At 40.3% G+C, this 21,768-nt stretch overlaps 2 protein-coding genes across 3 annotated transcripts; one reads left to right on the top strand and one right to left on the bottom strand.

Annotated features, from left to right (window-relative positions):
• Positions 1–1,575: 1,575 nt before the first annotated feature.
• Positions 1,576–18,330, bottom strand: SKA3 (spindle and kinetochore associated complex subunit 3). 2 transcript variants are annotated; one of them, XM_081045472.1, is made up of 9 exons: positions 17,519–18,330; positions 14,779–14,840; positions 14,518–14,683; positions 11,818–12,196; positions 10,074–10,159; positions 5,302–5,387; positions 3,349–3,552; positions 2,005–2,132; positions 1,576–1,719 (listed from the first exon to the last, which is right to left on the bottom strand). In XM_081045472.1, the coding sequence occupies exons 1-9, from the start codon at positions 17,619–17,621 to the stop codon at positions 1,683–1,685; spliced, it is 1,251 nt and encodes a 416-aa protein (XP_080901598.1). In that variant the 5' UTR covers positions 17,622–18,330; the 3' UTR covers positions 1,576–1,682. The 2 variants fall into 2 exon arrangements, with proteins under 2 accessions (XP_080901598.1, XP_080901599.1); XM_081045473.1 differs by lacking the exon at positions 17,519–18,330 and adding an exon at positions 17,160–17,423.
• On the top strand, positions 17,991–18,299 carry MRPL57 (mitochondrial ribosomal protein L57; the record flags this gene model as incomplete). The annotated part of the gene is made up of 1 exon (XM_081045482.1): positions 17,991–18,299. One exon carries the CDS (start codon positions 17,991–17,993, stop codon positions 18,297–18,299), a length of 309 nt encoding a protein of 102 aa, XP_080901608.1.
• Positions 18,331–21,768: the final 3,438 nt, after the last annotated feature.

Genomic DNA, 21,768 nt, shown 5'->3' with positions numbered 1-21,768 from the left:
GTGGTTCTATGTAACAGAAGCTAGGATCACAGGAGAGAGGTGGTAAGGGTCAGGAGAAGAGAAATCTGGGGGCACAATTTGAGAGGTCATCATAAAACAAGTGCAGATACCGGGCAGGCAGGCAGCCAGAAATGCTGGGTGTGCCACAGTGTTCGGCTCCCATCTTAATCCCGTGTTTTCTGTATCCCCTCTAAGCACTGCACCACCTCCTCCCTTCGGTAGAACTCACGGAGGAGCTGTCTCTGTCTACTGTGGCCTCGGCGATCCTCACCCTGCCCTTTCCAAGCTTCTGTCCTGGCACTCCATCAGCTTCTTCAGTGCTGTCAGTAACACCCACCCGTTTGGCCAAATCCAAGTGACTCATTCTCCTTCCTTCTTACCCGCACTTCGTGTCCTGTGCTAGGCTGTTCTCCAGGATTCAGCCCCAGGACACTGGGTACAGCCCCTCCTCTCCGGCAGTCACATTCATGCCAGGACTAATGTTCATGGAGCTATGGTAGTGAACGGAAGGCTGAGAAACTGGGGAGTTATCATACATAAAGCTGACTACAGCTTTACCTTGAAAAATAAAACTATCTTGAAAATAACTTACGTTCTATTTAACAAAGTTAAATATGCACAGTAATTCTTAGAACAAAGAATCAAGCTTTGTTTTAGTGACAATTTTCTGACAACATGAAGAGAGCACAATGTGACAGGTCTTCATAATGGACTTGAAGGCACAGTCATAAAGGAGGGTACTCAGCTGCGTCAAGTTTCCCACAACTAAGCCTGTGAAGCGCCTGTCAGTTCTTTCTTCTCATCTCGACTGTCTCCTCAGGACGCCAGGCCCTTATTTTCCCAGCGGCCACAATCTGAAAAGCTTGCCAATAGTACTTCCGTCAACTTAATTAGAAAACATTACTTTCCAGCTGTGCTTAAACTGGCAGGACCTTAGGCTGCTTGGGCAGGGCATTAGGTCTCCCAGCTGACAGTCCAGAGAGGACACCTGGCCCAGGAAGAGTCATCAGAATCTTCCACGGTGAGGCCTCAGGCTCTGCTGGGCAGAAAACTGGAGATGGGGACTGGGCAAGGTCAGCAGCCACATCCTGGCAAGAGCTACGTTAAGAGGATGAAACTGACACCAAGTGAAAAGCAAAAAACATACATCCTGACAGCAGGTGAATTCCCGATAATAACTACCTGGGACATGCCACAGTGCACTTACCCAGGCTGGTAAGTTCTTTTCCTAAATTAAGCTGTCATTTATAAACAACTGTCTTTTAAAAGCACTGTTGAAATAAAAGGTGTAAGACTGGGGATAGTCATGAGGGGGCAGTTAGAATGGAGAAGCCCCACTTACATCGACCCAGCTCTGAGAAGCCTGCAGGTGGCCTTACTTGAGTAGCGAACAGTAACATTTATATTTTAAGTTACTGATCCTGCTTCCTGATATTATCAAACCATCCTGTTAGATTAGGTAGGGCAAATTTGAAATCAATGATATAGTAATGATATTTAAAAACTGACTGTGTTACATGTCAACAACGCTGAAGTGAAACAAAATAGAAACTTAATAAAAAGCATATTATGACATCAGTGTCCACATTCAGCTTTAATGGGGGATGTTTGAAGAACAGGAGAAAGATGGGGGGGAATGTGAACAGCAAAGTCAGTCCAGCTGTGTTCACCTCATCACCTCATCAGTTTCCATAATGGACAGAAGGCCCACTAGAATTTCTGCAGAAAGACACAAATAAAAATGTCAGGTATAATTCACAGCCATCAGCAAAACAAATGGCATGAGAATGGTTACACCATTTCGCACTATGCAGAACAGTGGGGAAGACCCCCCCACTGACGTCAGCACACTGTGTAGGAGGCTGAGATCCAGGGATCCAGGGATCCTACCTCTCTATAAGAGATATGGGCTGCTAACCCATGCTGGCAAACGTCAATTACACATTTTTACTGCCACTCAAATGTTAATTTTTAAATGTTCTCAACAAGATGTGGAACACTCACCCCACTGGCTTTGGGATTACCACATTTCGGATGCACTGTTCTTCGCCATCGGTCAGGAATGCTTCGCTGGGTGGCCCGGCCTTAACTGCCACCGGAGTAGCTAGGTTTTGGTTGTATTTGGATAGAATCTAAAACCAAGCAAATTCCTTTTTGAAGTCACATGAACAACATAAATTTGGAAGGTGTTACATACAAAACATTCAAGGAAAGTCTGACGATATGGGTTACTGGAAACAGTAAGAATTTTTTAGCAGCACAGAAAGGACGGCGATATCAGAAACCTGATTGGGGTGTGGACACCTGACTTCCAAAATGTATGTGACGGTTAGCGAACACAAGCAGCAAGCAGCGTATCCCAAAGCAAATTGCGCCTTTACGAAAATCTAGGGAAACTACATCAAGGAAAAAGGCGAAATAAATGCTCAGAAGAAAGATCTTCAGTACTATAAATTATGAAAAGAAGAATCTGAAATACCAACTATGATGTTTTTCATACAGAGAGGTGATACATCACATACAAGGCTCCCTCTTTTAACACAAATAAAAAGAGAAAGATTGACGACAGTGAAGTGAACGCTATATAAAGCCCATGGACAGAAGCTTCCCCTCCTCTCTGTTTACTACAATGCCCAAGAAAGCAGAAAGACAGAGAAGAGGGGTAACAAACACTTCACTGGTATCGTAGGGTGAGTTGTTCTAATGGCATCTGGGAATTTTCCCAAGTATTTTTATCCTTCTCATACCTGTCCCTGAGCTAGGAACGTTTCTAGAATGGTTATTAAGAATAGCATTTGCCTAACTAAGTGACAGTCACCACACACTGTAAGTTCTATTAAGGGGGAGATGCTAGGAATCAGACTGCTGGTTACTGAGTGGGTGTGAAGTCATAAGTCAGCAGTGGACTAGTGGTAAATGATGCTGTGCTGAGTCAGGAACACACCTAAACCAGCGCTTCTCCAACTGAGCTCCAACACATGTCAAGTGCAACTAACGCATGTTAGTCATGAAACCCCTCTATGGAGAACTGCAGGGTAAATGACATTCCTGACTTTCCAGCAACACGCCCCTGTGGAAACAGCAGCTGACATGGCCATCACAGCTGAATAGCTATTAGAAAATATAAGGATACATTTCAGAACATGAAGTTAGAGGAAATGTCTCACGATGGCATAAAAGCATGATGATGTCACCAGCCTGTTGCAACCAGCATTAGAGGAGCCTAGCACCCAGAATTTAGATTTTCTCAACACCCGAACCAGCAGAGAAATACTACAGTTTACGTCACAGTATATAAATATCTAACTTTGAAAACAATGTGTCAAAAAAATAGCATGGAAAAATAACCTGGAGAATATCTTCTGGAATTGTAGTTACTTTTGGAGGTGTAGGTGTTCTGAGCAGATTCTCATAAGAAGATACCAGAGGAGAAGAGGGAGCCGTGAAAGTCTCAAAGCACTTTTCTGAATTTAAAACTAATGATGTGCAGTCTTTTTTTCCCAAATCATTTGATGAACTATTTGTTTTTGATAGTGGATAATTTGTGGATACCTGAGGAACAAAAACAAGTCATTAAATTATGGTAGTATAAAATAACATAGTAAATAAAAATTGTCAGTCAGTTGTTAGTTCTGTCGGGGTCTCTAACTGGCCCAAACTACCTCCTCTCCCGACAGAACACTGAATAAAATCAAGGACACAAAGGAATGGCATATGGAGGACAAAGTACCACCTTTGTTACCAGTACAGGCTAGGCTAGCACTTACTATGAAATTGACCGAACCCCAGACTTAGATGGATCCACGCACCCAGTCTCAGGTCACACTAAACTGGACCAAGTAGCAGTCATAGCACGGAAGAGCAGGTGTCACCATACGCCTTCAGCCCAAAGAGGAAGAAAGCAGATCCGAGGTAAGCCCGGCACTTGGTTTCTCTATAGCTGCAGTGTCCAACAGACTAGCAACAAGCCACCGGGGGTTATTTAAATCTAACTTTAAATTAATAAAATTAAAAACATAACAATTAGCTCCGTGGGCCCACTTGCCACATTTCATGTGCTCAGTCGCTAGCTATAACTCGTGGCTCCCACAGTGGACAGCACAGAACACAGGACACTTCCATCACTGCACAAGGTGCTATCAGAAGCCCAGTCTACTACATTGCTTGTCTTACGTATTCATCTCAACTTTAAAAAGGGATGAGGTTTTTGATTATAGCAAATTTATTTACTGGGGAAAAAACATAAAAATAACCCATAAGTAACCATTTGGTATATTTCTATCTATTCTTTTTCCTCAAAATACAGCAGTCCTCCCTTATCTCCAGGGGATGCAGAGATACCCGAACCCCCAGTGGATACCTGAAACCCCAGATAGTGCTGAACCCCCTATATACTGTTTTTTCCTACACACTTAAACCTATGAGTTTAATTTATCAATTAGGCACAGTAAGAGATTAACAATAACAAAACAGAACAATTATAACTACACTGTAATAAAGGTTATGTGAGAATGGCTTTGGGGCCATTATTAAGTAAAGTAAGGGTCACTTGCACAGAAGCCCTGTGATACTGAGACAGTCAATATGCAAACCAAGATGCTACTGAATGACGACTGGGCAGAGAGCATCTATAGCACGGAGATGCTGGACAAAGGGAGGATTCACATCCAGGTGAGACAGCACAACGGCATGAGATTTCATCACGCTCCTCAGAATGGTGCATAATTTAAGACATGACATGTTTATTTCTGGAATTTTCCATTTAGTATGTTCAGACTGTGGTTGACCACGGGTAACTGAAATTAAGCAACACTGTAGATAAAAGAGGACGCGTGTGTGCATGTGTAAACACATACATACATGTCATTTTCCATATCATTAAATATTTCTTGAAACATTCTCTTTATGTTTTTATCTGTTTTTCAAAAACATTTGGTAATTATAGAACACCAGACCTTATGGATATACTTTAAAGTATTTCGCTTCTCCTCTACCATTTGACATTTAGATTGTCTCTCATGTTTTGCTCTTGTAAGTAATGCTGTCTGTCCTTTGTAACTTCCTTGTTATAACTCTTTGTCCCAGTGTGCCTTGGAATAAATTCTGAGACATGGTTAAAGGGTAGGAAAACTTTAAAACTCCTGATATATGCTGCTAAATTACCCACCAGAAATACATGGTAAATACACAACTAAAGGCTGCATTAGTCTATGTTGTTTAAACACAGTTTCAGTCAGGAAATAGTAGTATATTGGAGTCATTAGAAACAAAATTAGAGCTTTCAATTTTGTGCAAATTTACCAAAGGTGTACTATTCTTTGCAGAAGGAATTTTCAAACCAGGAGTGCAGAATGTAGGTGCCGAGGGAGACTCTGTACACTCGGCATCTGGAAGACACATACAATGGTGTGAAAAGAAATATTTGAAAATAAAGTTGAAATAAAGACTTCAACTTTTAAGTTATAATCTTTGTTAATTAATTTGTGCATTTTATTTTTAGTTACTGAAGAAAAGATAACTGGTGTGTGCTTAATTGGACAGGAAAAAACAAAACTCAACATTCACCTATCTAATTATCATGAGCACTAATAAAATTCAGCAAGGTACAAGTGCAGTATACAAAAATGAATAGTTCTAGTAATAAACAATTAAAAATATAATCTGAAGAAATATATTTTGAAAAATATAGCAAGAAAGAATAACAAGAAAGAAGAGCAAGATACCATACATAAATCTATTAACAACTGTGTAAGTAAGAGCTTATGGAGAAAATAAAATTTCCGAAGAATAAAAAGGAGGCAGAGAGCAAGGAGGTCACTTGCCTTCCAAGATATTGGGACTTACTCTAAAGTTACAATAATTTAAAAAGCAGTGTAAGATTGGCCAGGGATGGAAGATTGACTATTAGGACAAATAGGAGATTCTAGAAACAGAACCACATGTATATAAACATTTGATATCTATAACGCATAGTACCATAAAAGCAATCTTAAAATATATAAAAGAGAAACACTGAACATGTTAGGAAATTGATTACACTGGCAAAATCAGATTGAGTCTAAAAATCAAATGCTGGAAAGATGGAGAAATAGGAACTCAAAGATGGCTGGTGAGGATAAAACCAAACAGCCACTCCCAGGGCAACTTAGCATTTTCTAGACTAAGTGAAGGTGTACGTCTTGTGATATAGAAATTCTGCTCCTGTAAGACACACATGTGTGCACAGGGGTAGTTGTCATTACAGCACTGCCTGTAATAGTAAAAACTAAACACAACCTAACTCTCCATCAATAAGCAAATGAACAAATAAGATGACTTGTTCATACAATGGAATCCTGCTGGACCATGAAAATGATAGACTGGATGTACATGGATTAATGTGAAACACAGACGGTGGAGTGAAAAAGCAAGAGACAAGAGAACATGAATTGGATGTTGCCACTTCTGTGAAATTTTGGAATACAACTGCTTTATGAGGTCTAGCAATTAAGTTCACTAACTCATTCTAGAAAAAGTGATGTACGCCTCACTGTTGAATATCATTACAGTCACCTTCAAAGTCCTCCCCTTGGGAAGCTATGCACTGACACCACTGCCTAGTCCACCCTTCAAAGCAATATTGGAACTCTTTTTCTGGAATGGCCATCAGAGCTGTCATCTTGATGTCTTGAATGTCATCAAAATGTCTTCCTTTCAATATTTCCTTTACCTTCAGGTAAAGAAAGAAGTCATTGGGAGCCAGAGCGGGTGAGTAGGGAGGGTGTTCCAATACAGATATTTGTTTACTGGCTAAAAACGCCCTCACTGACAGTGCTGTGTGAGCTGGTGCATTGTCATGATGCAGGGGCCATGAAGTGTTGCTGAAAAGTTCAGATGGTTTTTTTGTCTTTTTCATGTATCCGTCTCACCATTTCCAAATAGTAAACTTGGTTAACTGTCCAGTTGGTACAAATTAATAATGAATAATCCCTCTGAAATAAAAAAAAAAGGTTAGCAACATCATTGCAACAAGTTCATGAACTTAATTGTCTGACCTCGTAATCGTTACTTTCAGGGAGGAAGGGAGTGCAGCTGGAGGGTTAGCTTTATGTGTAACTTTAACTTTAAAAAAAGATTTGAAGCGGGCGGCCCTGTGGTTCAGGCGGTTGGAGCTCCGTGCTCCTAACTCCGATTCCCACATGAGCCAGTGGGCTCTCAACCACAAGGTTGCCAGTTCGATTCCTCTACTCCCGCAAGGGATGGTGGGCAGTATCCCCTGCAACTAAAGGTTGAACATGGCACCTTGAGCTGAGCTGCCACTGAGCTCCCGGATGGCTCAGGTGGTTGGAGCACATCCTCCCAACCACAACGTTGCCAGTTCGACTCCCGCAAGGGATGGTGGGCTGCGCCCCCTGCAACTAGAAGACGGCAACTGGACCTGGAGCTGAGCTGCGCCCTCCACAACTAAGACTGAAAGGACAACAACTTGAAGCTGAATGGCAGCCTCCACAACTAAGATTGAAAGGACAACAACTTGACTTGGAAAAAAATTTAAAAAGTCCTGGAAGTACACACTGTTCCCCAATAAAGTCCTATTCTCCTTCCCCAATAAAATCTTTAAAAAAAAAAGATTTGAAGCAAATACAGCAAGATAGTTACACCTGTTTTGCGGGGTTTTAAAGACAAATACAGGCTCTGTGAGGAACTGAAGTGGATGTAATGCAGAGCACCAAGGCCTGAAGAGCAGTGGGGGCTGTGAACCTGAGACCAGAAACATCTGCCCACTGGCTGCAGGGTAGCAGAATGAAAGCAAGCAAAGCTAATGGTGGAAAGTCTTTGAGAAAACCTTGAACTCAGAATCTCAGTCCGCCCAGTGCAGAGCTGGAGGTTCTGAGTTCACCCCCGCCCAGTGCAGGCGTTCTGAGCCAAGCGTTAACCTGAGAACTTGTCTGCATTTGGCGAAGCACGGGGCCTTGGCTGGGGTAAGCAGCAAACAGCTCTATGGGGCACACACAAATGCTACTGAAAACTTATCTGAAGATGACTTCACAGTTAAGGAAACAAGCCCCCACAAAGAGAATCAGAGTGGTAAACAAAGACACAAGAGGATCAATACCTTAAAGAGTCTTTCAGATATGTGTATTTAAAATGTTCAAAGGATAAAGACATAGAAATCGTAAGACAAGAGAATGATATAGAAGGAAAAACAGGAGCAGTCATATTTGAAAGAAAAAAACTTGTGAAAGAAAACTGTACTAAAAATTCAAGTGATGGATTAAAATAATAATTTAGATTCCATGTGTGAGAGAGAGACAGCAAGCAGATCGGAAGGAAGCTCTAGCTAAAGCACTAAGCAGCACAGAGAGGGAAGGAAACTCCCCACGGGTAACATTCTAAAACGTATCATACAGGAATCTCAGGAGGCAAAATTGAGGAATTAGGGGACAGGTAGTATTATTAAGAGGTAATGTAGGAGTATCTTCCAGAATAGATGATGAGTTCTTAGTTTCAAAATTCATACCAAATTCAAACATAATGAATGAAAAATATACACGTTATAGAGAAATGTAGACTATCAAAGATCAAGACAAATATATAGACTACCAAGAACGAAAGACAGATTTTCTACAAAGAAAAGCTGATCAGACCAATTGCCCTCTGCTCATCAGCAGCAATACAGACCAGACCAAAATGGAATAATTTCTTTAAAATATTGAAGAAAAACAGCTGTCAATCTAGTCCTCTATATCCAGCTAAATTATCATTCAAGAATGAGTGAAAGAGAAAGAAAAAATGTTTTCATACAAAAATTGAGATGACTTCACACATGAGAACTAACACCTCTGGAAGAACCGGTAAAGGATGTATTTTAACAAGAAAACTGAACTCACAAGCAATGGGTGGGATACAAGAAGCAATTGTAAACACAAAAAATAGTAAACAAATTACTAAATTTTAATAGAATATGAAAGTTGTAATAAGGGTATTTTGTGGCATAAAAATAGTCAAACTAAAATACTGCAGAAACTCCTAACAAGCCTCCACTGAATCAAATTACTAATGGAAAGCTTTCTGTTCCTTCCGTAAAATATACTGCTGATGGCATGCTGAAGGATTTCAGTCAGTAAACTATTCTTTAAAAACCCATCTTGCTTCAGAAGTCATAAAAACATTCTCCTTTATTATAGTCTATTGGGAAGTGACTTCTGAGGATGGTGTGAGGTGATGGTCCAATCTCTCATTTTATGAAAATAGGCTAGGGTGGCTGGTTGGCTCAGTTAGAGCACAGTGCTCATAACACCAAGATTACAGGTTCAATTCCCACACGGGTCAGTGAGCTGCACCTTTCACAACTAGACTGAAAACGACTTGACTTGGAGCTGATGGGTCCTGGCAAAACATACTGTTCCCCAATAAAATTAAAAAAAAAAGGGGGCGCTACTCTTTAATGCATTCATGTTTTTTCTCATAACCTGCGCTCTAAGCTTACTGTGAGTCAGCTGTATTCTTTCACACCTGTTTATCCCACAGGTGCTTGTTAATTTGATAAGTCCGTGAAATTAGTATAAAGAGAATTTTTCTGAAAACATACAAAACTTTGCAAAGACCTCATAAAGACAAGTTACTTGAGGATTTCTTATTCTATATTTCATGAAAATCAGTATTTTTATGCTTACAGGGAAAATTTATGAAAATTTTAAGTTCTTATACTATTTTAAAATACCAAAATTTGACATGGTAGCTGATGCATTTTCAGTGTGGTTTATGTAAAAAAGACGATGCAGAACTCTAACCAATAGGCTGAAACTAAACTAAAAAGGGTATTAATGGGTCTACATCAAAAGATTGGAGAATGGATATGTATTTATAGGCTTTAAGTTAAAATGTAAGAACAAACAAGCTGACAAATACTGAATATAATCTGGAAGAGTATGAAAAGCTTATCAGAAAATTCTCTTGTACGAACCTGAATGCAATGGCATTTAATAGAACTCAATGTCAAGAACTGAGAGCATGCAGAAGGCTCCAGAACACCTGCACAGAGACCATCTGGAAAGAGCACAGCCGGGAAGTCAGTGGGCTTTTACACTTACCATTTTTTCCCAACTGCTGGTTCACGAGGCCAGGAGTGGCGAAGAAATGATCCGTGGACACTGGTTCTGTTTCTATGGCTTCGTCACTGGTGTGATTAACAGGGAGATTATAAACTTAAATCATCAAGTCTGGACAAATGTTCGGTCCTGGCTTATGGAACAGAATGCCCTTGGAACAGTTTTCATTTTAAATATATAAAAAGGGCTCAAAAAAGGTTAAGAACTATTTTGTATTGATAGTTTTGACTTAGAAGTGGGTTAAGAATCTCTGAGATAAAGGAAAGCTGTAAGTTCAACTGATTATACAAATCAAGTCATCACATAAGAGTGTTTCTGGGCTCTTCTGTTCCAGTTACAGGCCCATTCTGTGACAGTTTCATACTGTTTTACCTACTGTGCCTTTATATACTTTAATATCTAGTAAGCCACGTGTCCTCAGTACTGTTATTTTTCATTATTTTCTTAGCTATCCTTTTTATTCTTCCAAATAAATTTTAGAATCATTTTGTCAAATATCCCTTTCCATCTTAAAAAAAAAAAAATCCTATGGAGGCTTTGTTGTAATTGCATCACACCTGTACATTAATTTGATATATGATTAAATATCTTAATAATATTCTGTCATCCCATTCGGGAATATGTTATCTTTCTTCATCCTAAAGTTCCCTTTATATAACTCAGAAATGTTTGATGGTTTTAACCATACAGGCCTTTCATCTACAAATGGCATGGATATTTTACTTTTTTGTTGCAAATTTGAATGGGTTTTTTCCACTACATTTACCATTTATAGTTATTAATAAAATATAGGAAAACATACTATTTTTAAATGGTTAATTTTCATTTATCTGAACTTTCCAAATTTTCTAAAACTATATCCTGTATTATTTCTAATAGCTTAAAAAATAAAAAATATAGCCCTTAGTTCCTAATTTTGTGATTTGTATTTAGGTTTATATAAGAGATAATCCTTAGATTTATCAATTCTACCTTTCTAAAAATCTTTAGCAATGACATTTTATCTTCAGTGTTTATTCCCTTCTCTTTTCCCCACAATTGTGTGTTTTTTCCGGCATCTTTGAGATAAATATTCATTTTCCTCCTTTAACGATTACAGTTTTAAAGATTTACATTTAGACATTACTTGGCTCCTTTGACACGTGGTATTTTCATTGTCAATGTAAGTCTTTAATTACCATTCTCACACTAATTACTCCCAATCTCTTTAGTCTAGCAGAAATTCATCATGGAAATTCATCACAGAAATTCAAATTCATATTAAAATACCCAAGTTTAAGAGCACCTCTACAGGCTCCTCCAAATGAACAGGTATGTATCACCTTTACCCCCAAGCTCCAGGTATTCCTTAATTCTTCCCCTAGTGTCATCCCAGGCAACAAAGCAGGGATCTGGGATTTATCCTGGATCCCCTCTCTTCCCAAGTCTCCATACCAAATCAATTCATACTGATTTTACCCCTTTATAATCTTTTCCTCACTTCTCTATCCCACCAAATACCTTTTAATTTTTCAGTTCCTTTTCACTCCTTCTATAGCATCTAACTCCAGAAAACCAATAGCTCGCACTTCACTAATGGAATTGGTGATTCAGAGAAGTTTGAAATAAGAAGTATCTGAAAACCTTTTAAGGATACAGTCTGAAACATTGTCTCTCTTCTAGGAAATAGTAAATACAAAACATTTAGAAAGTTAGATAAAACGTGCCTTTTAAGAAAGCTGCTCACCTCTTATTCTTCCTGTTTTTAAGTCCCATGGTGTAATCTTCATTTAAACACATGGTATATTCAGAGATACTAACGTGCTCTAACTTAGGAGTCACAGACTCAAAATCGTCCATATTCAGTGCACACTTTGGAGTTTTCTGTATTTTGACTAGTGGCTCTTCCTTTTGGTTGTTTTCCACCTGTGGAGGGTTTGGTGGGACTTGAGAGATGAGATATCGCTCAAGGCCAAAATCTGCAAGTTGTGGACTACCTGGAGACTTCTCAGAAACAGAGCTGCATGGGCCCCAAGGACCAGACATGTCACCCTTCACATCAGGCCTCTGAAGAGTCTCATCCCTAGTGGACTCTGGTTCGGAGTCAACGACCTCTTGTTCACCCACTGGGAGGAAAAATCAAGGTCATGTTTTAGTCACATATCAAATCAGGAAATCTCATGTACTAAAACCACATAAAATAGCGCCATCTGAAATGTCCCAAACCAGCAAAGTTCTAATTCTTTCCTTAGTCTCTAAAGTTTTATTTCAAATTCCTGATGTGTACCCCTTGTCCACCCATTTTAATGACTTGACATATTATAGAAAAGAAGTAAACTAGTGTTAAAAGATGAAAAATCAATACCCACAAATGTAAGTCCAACTTCCTTACTTCCCCACTTAACGTCATTTAGAGTCATTCTTAATATATCAGGAAACTACTGTCTCATTCAATGACATTAATTAATGTGGAATTAACTACAGTCTGATTGAACACAAAGTATAAAAATATTATTTTTTTAGATTTTTAACTTATATATGCCTAAAAAGGAAAGACTGTTATACAAAGATACATATATTTTTACCCTAAGTCAGTCTAGAACACATGTCAAAAGCCTAGTGAGAGAAATAACAGGCAATCATTACAAAGATACGCAGGTCCTCAATCTTTAATAGACTACATCCAGCTCCAGACGCCAACGCTTAATAACTACACTGTCCATTTCAGACTAACTCATTTATTATACTAACAACTATACTTTTGCCCACAGTCCTTGGTCATTTCCTGGGTACACTACTGGTTAATGAATTTGGTGTGGAACTTGAGTTGGAGTTAAAAGACCCAGGATAGCACCTGCAATGCCAAGGCCTTTTTGTTTCTGCTGATTACCTTTTAAAGGACTGTCTGAAGTTGAAATGGGGTATATCAGAGCCCTGTCTGACATTCTGACAGAAGATTCTGTCAGAATCTTCTGGGTCCAAAATAGGAAAGGAATAAATTTAGGCTGTACATTTACTTGAACAGCTGAGATCCAACAGATTGGAAGAAGTAAAGAGGTACATATATTTTCTTTGAAGACATTATTTTCTTTGTTCTGATTGGAAACTGGAAATTAACTTAGGTTAGAGTACCATTTCTGTGTGCATAAGCCAGGACAGGTTCAATCTGGAGGATGCATCATACAAAAAAAAGTTATAAACGATTACATGGCTTTTGGCCCTGGAAGAGCCACTTGCTGACTTGACACAGTGCTTCTTGTTAATTCTGAGAAATGTTACAAAAAATGTTACAAAAACCTATTGTTGTATCTATCACAATGCTGTCATTGATGTGATTAACAAAATAAACTCATCATCATTTTCACTACCCCCAGGGAGGTACAATCATCCCCATTTCACAAGTGAGGGAAAAGCAATTTAGAGAAATTACCCACAGTCACACATGGAGTAGTGTGACTGGCTGGGCAAGTATCTGAATCCCTGGCCTGTTCACACCAGAGTCAACTGAGTTCTTTCCACCACGCCACACGGACTGCTTAATACACCTTCCGTGTGTGTGTGTGTGTGTGTGTGTGTGTGTGTGTGTGTATATATATATATCCTCAATATGTATTTGTTGGATTTAATTAATGTTCTACTTATGTACAAGATCATTCTCAATGGAAATGAAGATACTGAAGCATACTGAAATGAAATCAAAGGTGCGGGCACGATAACAATATTAATCACCTGGTGATTAACAGGCCAGATACTGTTCTAAGCAAATTTTATCTCATTTAATCCTAATGCAAGCTGAGAGGCAAATACTCTTACATACCTCCATGGTACACACAAATGAGAAACTGAGGTACAAGGTTAAGTAGCTGGTCAAAGACAACACAGCTAGTGTGTGGTGGAATCAGAGATTTGAACTTGGCCAGTTTGGCTCTGAATTTAAAACCACCATGCTATATATACTACCCGTCATAAGAATTTTAAAATTAAAAAGGACTATCAGTTTATGTAGCCCCAAATCTCTCATTCTAAGAAAAAGAAATTGAGAACAAGAAAAATGAAACAACTTGCTTGAAGGTCAGTCTCTCGTTTATTAGCAGAGCAGGCTAGAAACCAAGTATGCTAGTCAGATTTATCTTGTACTCTTCATTCATTTAGCACTGGGTTAAGTTCTTTTTTTTTTAACAATTTTTAAGTAATTTTTTGTTTTCTAGTGACACTTGACACACGTTAGTTCCTGTCTTGCACTTTGGAAAGGAGAGCAAGGACTGTCCTTACCCTGTACACTGATCAGCACTGCATCCAGAATACAGCAGTTGTGTCAGAAATGATCCAACAATAGTCACACGTCAAGAGTGAGAACTAGAGATCAGGGCCAAGCCCACAATGGTCCTAATCATGCTGCCCTTCTTTAATACTAAAACAAACTCTATAAAATGCAAGTTATTCACACCTGAATTTTTCTTGGCACGTGGATTATATCCATACTTCTGGAAAAACTCTCTTATTTTCATGATATCCACAGAATTTTTTGTCATCAGTACTTTTGCTGCCTTTATGAAACCAATGCATTCTTTACTTTCCAAACTTGCATTGTCAAGAAGAGCACGGACATTGTCCTTTTGAGAAAAGAAAGTACATTAGAATTTCTCTAACTTTTGACTAAATACATTTGTTTTAAAATTACTACATAAAAATATTATAGGAGTGATACCTTTAGAGTCTGAACTTCTGAATGAAGGTCATGTAAAATTCTCATTGGATAACCTTCAAAGTCTTCAATGTTGAACATTGAAAGGAAAGAATGCAATAACAAGAAGGAAGAAAAAGAACAGAAAATATAGTTTAGTTTATTTTCTTTGAATTATAAAATCCTGTAGATATTTATTTAAAATGTATATCCTGTTAATCACAAAGAAAACTGTTAAGGCCTTTCTTTAAAACTTTTATTAAACTATAATACACATATAGAAAAGTACAGAAATCCTAAGTATATAGCTTGATGAACTTTCAAAATAAACACCTACACAATCAGCACTCAGGTCAGGAAGGAAGGAGGGAGGGAGGAAAAGGAAGGAAGGAGGAAGGAAGAAGAGAAGGATGGAACATAGTCCTACTGAGTGTTCTTTCCTTTATGGTGAGCACTTTTTGTTTCCTGTTCTAAAAATCTTTGCCAATGACAATACTTACATTTTCTCCTAAAAGCTTTATTGTTTTGCCTTCTGTTTGGGAGCTAAAATCCAACTGCAATTGATTTTTGTGTCTGGCATGAGGTAAGGATGAAGAGCCATCCTTTTTTTCATGAGTACAGGTGACCCGGGACCATTTACTGAAAAGACATCCTTAACCCACTACACATCACCTTTCTTATTAATCAGTTGGTCATGTATATATAATGTAAAAGCACGATTTTAAAGGATTATATTTCTCTTTTCTAAAACATGCCTCCTTTAAAGATCTTCTCTTTTCACCTATGAAAAGTCAACCAATTTTCATTAGGGAAATGCAAATCCACACTACAATGATTTTCTTTTTTAAACACACTAGAATGGCTATAATAAAAAAGACAGGTAATAACAAATGTTGATGGAGGGGTGAAGACATTGCAACCACCATTCATTGCTGGTGGAAATATATAATGGTGCACTCACTTTGGAAAACAATTTGTCAGTTCCTGAATAAGTTAAATATTACCATATGAGCCAGCAATTCCACTTCCAAGTGTATACCCAAGAGAACTGAAAACATTATGTTCACACAAGAACTTGTACACTAATGTTTACAGCAGCATTGTTCGTAATAGCCAAAAAGTGGAAACAACCCAAATGTTCATCAATTGATGAACCGATAAAATGTGGTCTCTCCATACAATGGAATATTATTCAGCAATGAAATGGAACGAAGTACTGATACGTGCTATGACCTGGATGAACCTTGCAACGTGATACTGAGTAAAGTAAGCCAGGCACAAAAGACTACATATTGTATGATTCCACATAGATGAAATGTCCAGAATAGGCAAATCTATAGACAGAAAGTACATTAGTGTTTGCATAAGACTAGTGTGGTACGTGGGGATGGAATTGTGGGCAGTGGCTGTTAAGAGTCAGAAGGTTTTCTTTTGGGGGTGATGAAAATCTAAACTTATTGTGATGATGGTTGTACAACTCTGTGAATACACTAAAAGCCACTGAATTGTATCCTTTAAATGGTGGATTTTATGGTATGTGAGTTACATCTCAATAAAGATGTTTAAAAGTCAACCAATTTAATGATTCATCACCGTGATCATAAAAGGTAAACTTTTCTCTAATTATCATAATTCTATATTTCCTGCAATACATGCGGGCCAGGAATTGAAAAATTATTTCAACATTTTCTTGTAAAACCAAAAGAAAATGCAGTTTGTACACATAGGTAATGAAATGGTCAGAAGGTAAATTTGCACAAGCTTTGTAGAAAGCAATTCAGCTACATATCAAGAATTCAAAAATGTTAATACACTTTTGTGTCTTATAGCATTATCTGAACTATGTAAACAAAATAAAATGACACGAAGCAACTCTAAGAAGAATTGTAGAAAAGCTATTAAAGTATTAATAGTGGTGTCTTCTGATGGTGGAGTTAAAGGACATATTTATTTCTTCTATTTTTCCATATCTCAAAATTTTGCCATATATTGTTTTTCCAGTCACAAAAATAAAGGTGTTTAATTGGCTGGAAAAGTACTCGTAATATAATTAAAGTAAAAGGACTCTGTCTACAGGGTGCAATATTTTAAGGCACATTACAATTATGACATTAAATCTGAACTTGTCTTGCAACAACTTTTAAAAATCTGTAATACAAGGGTTAGTAGTGGAGAATTCTGCTTTACTGACAAATAAAAAGAAGAAGAAAGAGTACTGAGCGTTTGTGTTGGCAATATGGTTCTTTGGGAAAAATACATTTACTCCAACTGTGGACCATCCGGGCGAGACAAAAGTCACACCTGTAAATAACCGTGCTAAGCAGATACATTTTAAAAGAAACTTTAATTTTGTTCACACTGCATTTTATTGATTAGCACACATTCTACGCAACTCAAAATCATACCATGCGGAAATCAGGCACGCATTCTGGGCCCAATTTGTCCCGAGTGCCGCCGGTTCTCTTGACAGCGTATAAAACAGGGCTGCTTTCCCGGCCAGGAGAGCGCTGCGTCTACAGACGGACGCGGGCGCGCAGCACACCAGAGGGGCCCGAGGAAATGACGAAAGGCGGCCCTCGCGGCCCTCCGGGGTGTGCCGACGGCGCCGTCAGCACGCCGGGGGGCGCCGCACAACCCCACGGCGGACGAACTGCCATCTACGTGAGTGTGCGCGTTCAGACCCGCGCGTACCCTTCTGACGCCGCACGGAGGGCGCCGCCAGGGCCCCGCGCCGGAGCCGCGTCCACCCGGCTGCCTCACTCACCACTGTCTTCTCCGTCCAGCGCTCGCTGCAGCCGCGCTGTCTCGCTGTCTAGGGTGACTGCCAGAGACCGCAGCTTCCCGCAGAAGCTCCGGATCAGGTCCATGCCAAACACAACCCACCGCTCAGCGTAGCGCCCGCCACTCGTTTGAATCTCTCGGCCCCACAAGCGTCATTGGCTCAGCGACGTCCCACAAGCCTTCTCTCGCGAGAGCTGAAGTCTCGCGCTAAGGATACGGAAGGCCTGGCGTAGGGGACACACTTCCGGCCTCGCGTCAGGCGGGGTGCGGACGGACGTGTGGTTCCCGAGGCGCACCACTGGTGAGTGCGCCGGTGTTTGTGAACCCCCGGGGGCCCGGGGTGGGCGTCCCACTTCCCCCCGGGGCGGCAGGGCACGGCTTCGGGGACGCCGCTCCCCACCCGCGGCCGGGCGCGTCACCACTTCGTTCTTTGGCCTCAGTCCCCTGCAGACGCCATGTTCCTGACCGCCCTCCTGCGCCGCAACCGCATCCCCGGCCGGCAGTGGATCGGGAAGCACCGGCGGCCGCGCACCGTGTCCTTCCAGGCGAAGCAGAGCACGATCCGCCGCCTGGAGACCGAGGCGGAGAACCACTACTGGCTGAGCATGCCCTACCTCAGCGCCGAGCAGGAGTACGGCCACGCCGCGGCCCGCAGGGCAGCCGCCTTCCGGGCCATCAAGGCGGCCAGCCAGGCCAAGTTTCCCAGGCACAGAGTCCTTGTCGACCAGCTCAGCCACCTCAATGTCACCAAGAAGTGGTCCTAGTTGGGACCGCTGCTCTGTCGGCACCTGATCCGGAACCGGAAAACTCAAGTCTAGAAGTGGGAGCCTTTCGACCAGTCTTAGGAAACACCGCAGGCATGAGCACGTCGTTTGCGTAGGGTCTGGGCCCCAGCTCTCAGACTCCAGGCTCGTCCCTGGTGTATTGTGTTTCTTTTTCATTACCCGCGGAGGACGATACCACGGCTTTGTCCGGGTCACAGACCATGTGAAATGTATTTTAGAAGAAAGCTGCAATAAAGCTGCAGCTGGGGTTTGGGATCTGTGTCAGACACTTGGGGTTAGTTTGCATACGTTCTGTCAAGAATAATTGCTTAAACGTAAATGAAAACCTGAGCTTTTTACCGTTAAACGTGTCCCTAAAACATTTTCTTCTGGGATTTCTACTGAAAGTGGACATTTAAATGAAATAAAAAGATATTTATAAAATCTGCATGAAGATGTATTTCAAAAAAACATCTTTATTGGGATGTAGTTAATTACAATAAGTCTGTTGATGTTTTTTAAATAACCTTTTTCTAACCAGATGCAGTAATCCTGTCACTTGGGACAATTTTACACATGAGACATTTAAGGAACTCCCAAAATTATATTCCCAGTAATGACTTCAATTTGAATTGCTGTAGAATCCAGAAATCTTAACTGCTGTGTGTTTAATAGAAAATTTTCAAAATGCATATAAGGAAAAAATCCTCTCCCGCCCCCCCGCCCCTGCCCCCATCCACCTCTGGAAACACGTGGACGTGAGCCTGCGCGGGTACACCACATGCTTCTACACCTGAGTGGGATGATACTGTGTGCAGGTTTCTGCAGTTTGTTCCCTTAATATCTTCATGCTCTTTCCTCTGGATTGCCTTCGTTTTGATGAATCTAGCTGTACAAAACCTTTAAGTGGCTTCACTATAACCTCTGGATATGTAACAATTTAACTAGTGTCCTATTGATGGACATTGGTTTTCCTTATTTACTGCTTTTTAAAAAGCCTCACAAGTAGCCTTATGTGTAGGAAACACTTTTTTCTCTGCATGTAGGGAAAAACCCAGTTCTTCCCTTTTGTCTCCCTTTTGTGTCTATCTGACACAGCATCAGATCCCACAGGTTAAGGTCTCTGTCCCACAAAACTCCCCCACCCTGATTCAGATGTGAGGTGCAAGTAGTAGGTCCCCTGGTTACTTACAATTTCTGTTCAATTCAGCAGTTTATTAAAGGATATGGACACATAACAGCCAGGTGAAGAGATATACAGAGCGAGGTCTGGGAGGGTCCCAACCAAGCACAGGAGCTTCTGTCCCAGTGGAGTTAGGGTGCGTCACACTCCAGGTGTGAATGTGTTCATGAACCTGGAAGATTTCAAACCCCCTATGACTGGGATTTATTGGGGTTTTGCAGAGGCTTCCTCACATAGGAATGATCAATTAGTAACGCGCTCCTCTGGAGTATGAACCTTATGCCTGAAAATTCCAAGCTTCTAAACTTGACTACTTCTGACGACCAGCCTCCCTCCAAGAGCCCACCCAGTCATCCATTAGAACAAAGGATGCTCCTAGTGCTCTTGCCATTTAGGAAATCACAAGGATTTCAGGAGCTCTGTGCCAGGAACTGGGGGCAGAGACCAATACATTTTTTCTATTATCTCAAACCTCATATGTGTATCTGAATTCTTAGGAGTGGGGTTGCCAGTACAGAGGTTATGCAGTGAAACTGACACGTAGGCCACATTCTTTTACAGCTAAGCCATTTTTACACTCCCACCGAAAAGGCATCTGCCCACATTCTCAGCAACACTGCAATTGTCTACTTAGGCAAAAATGGTCTTACTGCTTATTTCACTTACATTTCTTTAGTGAAGCTGAGCATCTTTTTCCACACTCTTATCACTGATCATTCCTATTTCTTTGTGAACTTGTTCTATCTCCATTTTTTCCCTATTAGTGCAAGTTTTCTTACGTTTTCATGTCCTCAAATGTTATGGTCACCACCAGTATGCCTGCTTAGTAATACCTGTCCTATCCCATTATAAAATTCTGTACCATCTTCTCTTGCAGCACCTTTCTGTTTTCATTTTCCAATACTTAAGCCCAAGAGCCATCTGGAATTTGCTCTGATGTGAGATATGAAGGGTACAAGCAACTTCATTGTTTCCCAAATGGCTAGCACATTGGTCCAGCATCATGTCAACCAGTCTTCCACCACTGATCTAGAACATCTAAGGCATCATTTTTTTTTTCTACAATAAGTGCACGTGGTATGAAAATAAAACAGCTCGAAGGGGCATACAGTGAACCTGTTACCCCTCGGTTTCCTCTCTGGAGGCAACCCCATTAATCATTAAGTCTCCTTTCAGATGTTCTACTGCACAACGATAAATGGAGGTGGGACATTTTGGTTGTTTTCAGTCTTGTTGCTTCAAACAGTCTGCAATGAATATTATAATTATTGCTCATAGTGCGTAAGTAAATATATGAATCTCCTAAACATAGAACCTGATAGATCACAGAATATGGGCATCTGAAAACTTGATATCGTCAAATTGCTCTGCTTCCACTAAAACGTGTGCGAGTTTGATTAATATTTTTAAAGTTTGGGGTAATTTTACATGCTCTGATGCCTACTTTTGAGAACTTGTGCAACACAAGATACCAAATCTAACGAACATGAAATTCATTACTGCAGTTCTTTTCTGAACTTCAGTGTTTTTTGTGGGTAGCTAGTACAAGACCTCAAGAATTTATAGTGAGTTGACTTCCAAATATGCATAACCAACATGTGGCTAAATGCAATTAGTGCTGGACAGAAGGACTGTACTCCAGGCAGCACAGAAATGTTAAGTCAGCTTGCAGGCCATGGAGAAGTGTGGTAGAAGAATGCTACAGGAGTGGAAATCCTGGATGAAAAGGACCTTGCGTGGAGAATGGGCAGGCAGGAGACATTCTTGAAGAGCAGGATGCCATGAATTAAAGATTAGAAACAGCGCTCCAATCCTCTGTATTGGATGAAAGGCACTGAAGGGTTAAAGACGATGATGACAACTCCACAGGACTGTTAAAACACCTGCAAAAACCTGTTACACAGATGCCATCATTCCACTTTTCCAGTGGTTCTGAAAAGCTAGCTTACGAGAAAAGTAAGGCCAATGTGATATCATTAGTTCCATTCTTTAAGCGTCACAATGGCCTTTGGCCCTTTAGTAGTTAATCCTCCTACCTACCCCAGTGCTCTTGAATTAGCAAAAAAAAAAAAAAAAAAAAAATTGTTTTATCTCTACTGGCCTCAGTGGTTCCTGGGAATCAGCTCTCAGATCCTTCGTGTCTCCTTCAGCTGCCTCAACTATCAAAATTCCCTTTGGAAGTGAACTGGAACACAAATACCATGAAATAATTCTATACAAAATAAAATCTATCGTTCAGCATTTTGACAACCACGATTCAACAATTTTTAGTGTTTCGAAGGTACT

The sequence above is a fragment of the Rhinolophus hipposideros genome (assembly GCF_964194185.1).
Source record: "Rhinolophus hipposideros genome assembly, chromosome: 4".
In the NCBI taxonomy this organism is placed as follows: domain Eukaryota; kingdom Metazoa; phylum Chordata; class Mammalia; order Chiroptera; family Rhinolophidae; genus Rhinolophus; species Rhinolophus hipposideros.
Note: the sequence above shows the minus strand (reverse complement) of the source record. Positions and strands in the feature narration are given on the sequence as shown.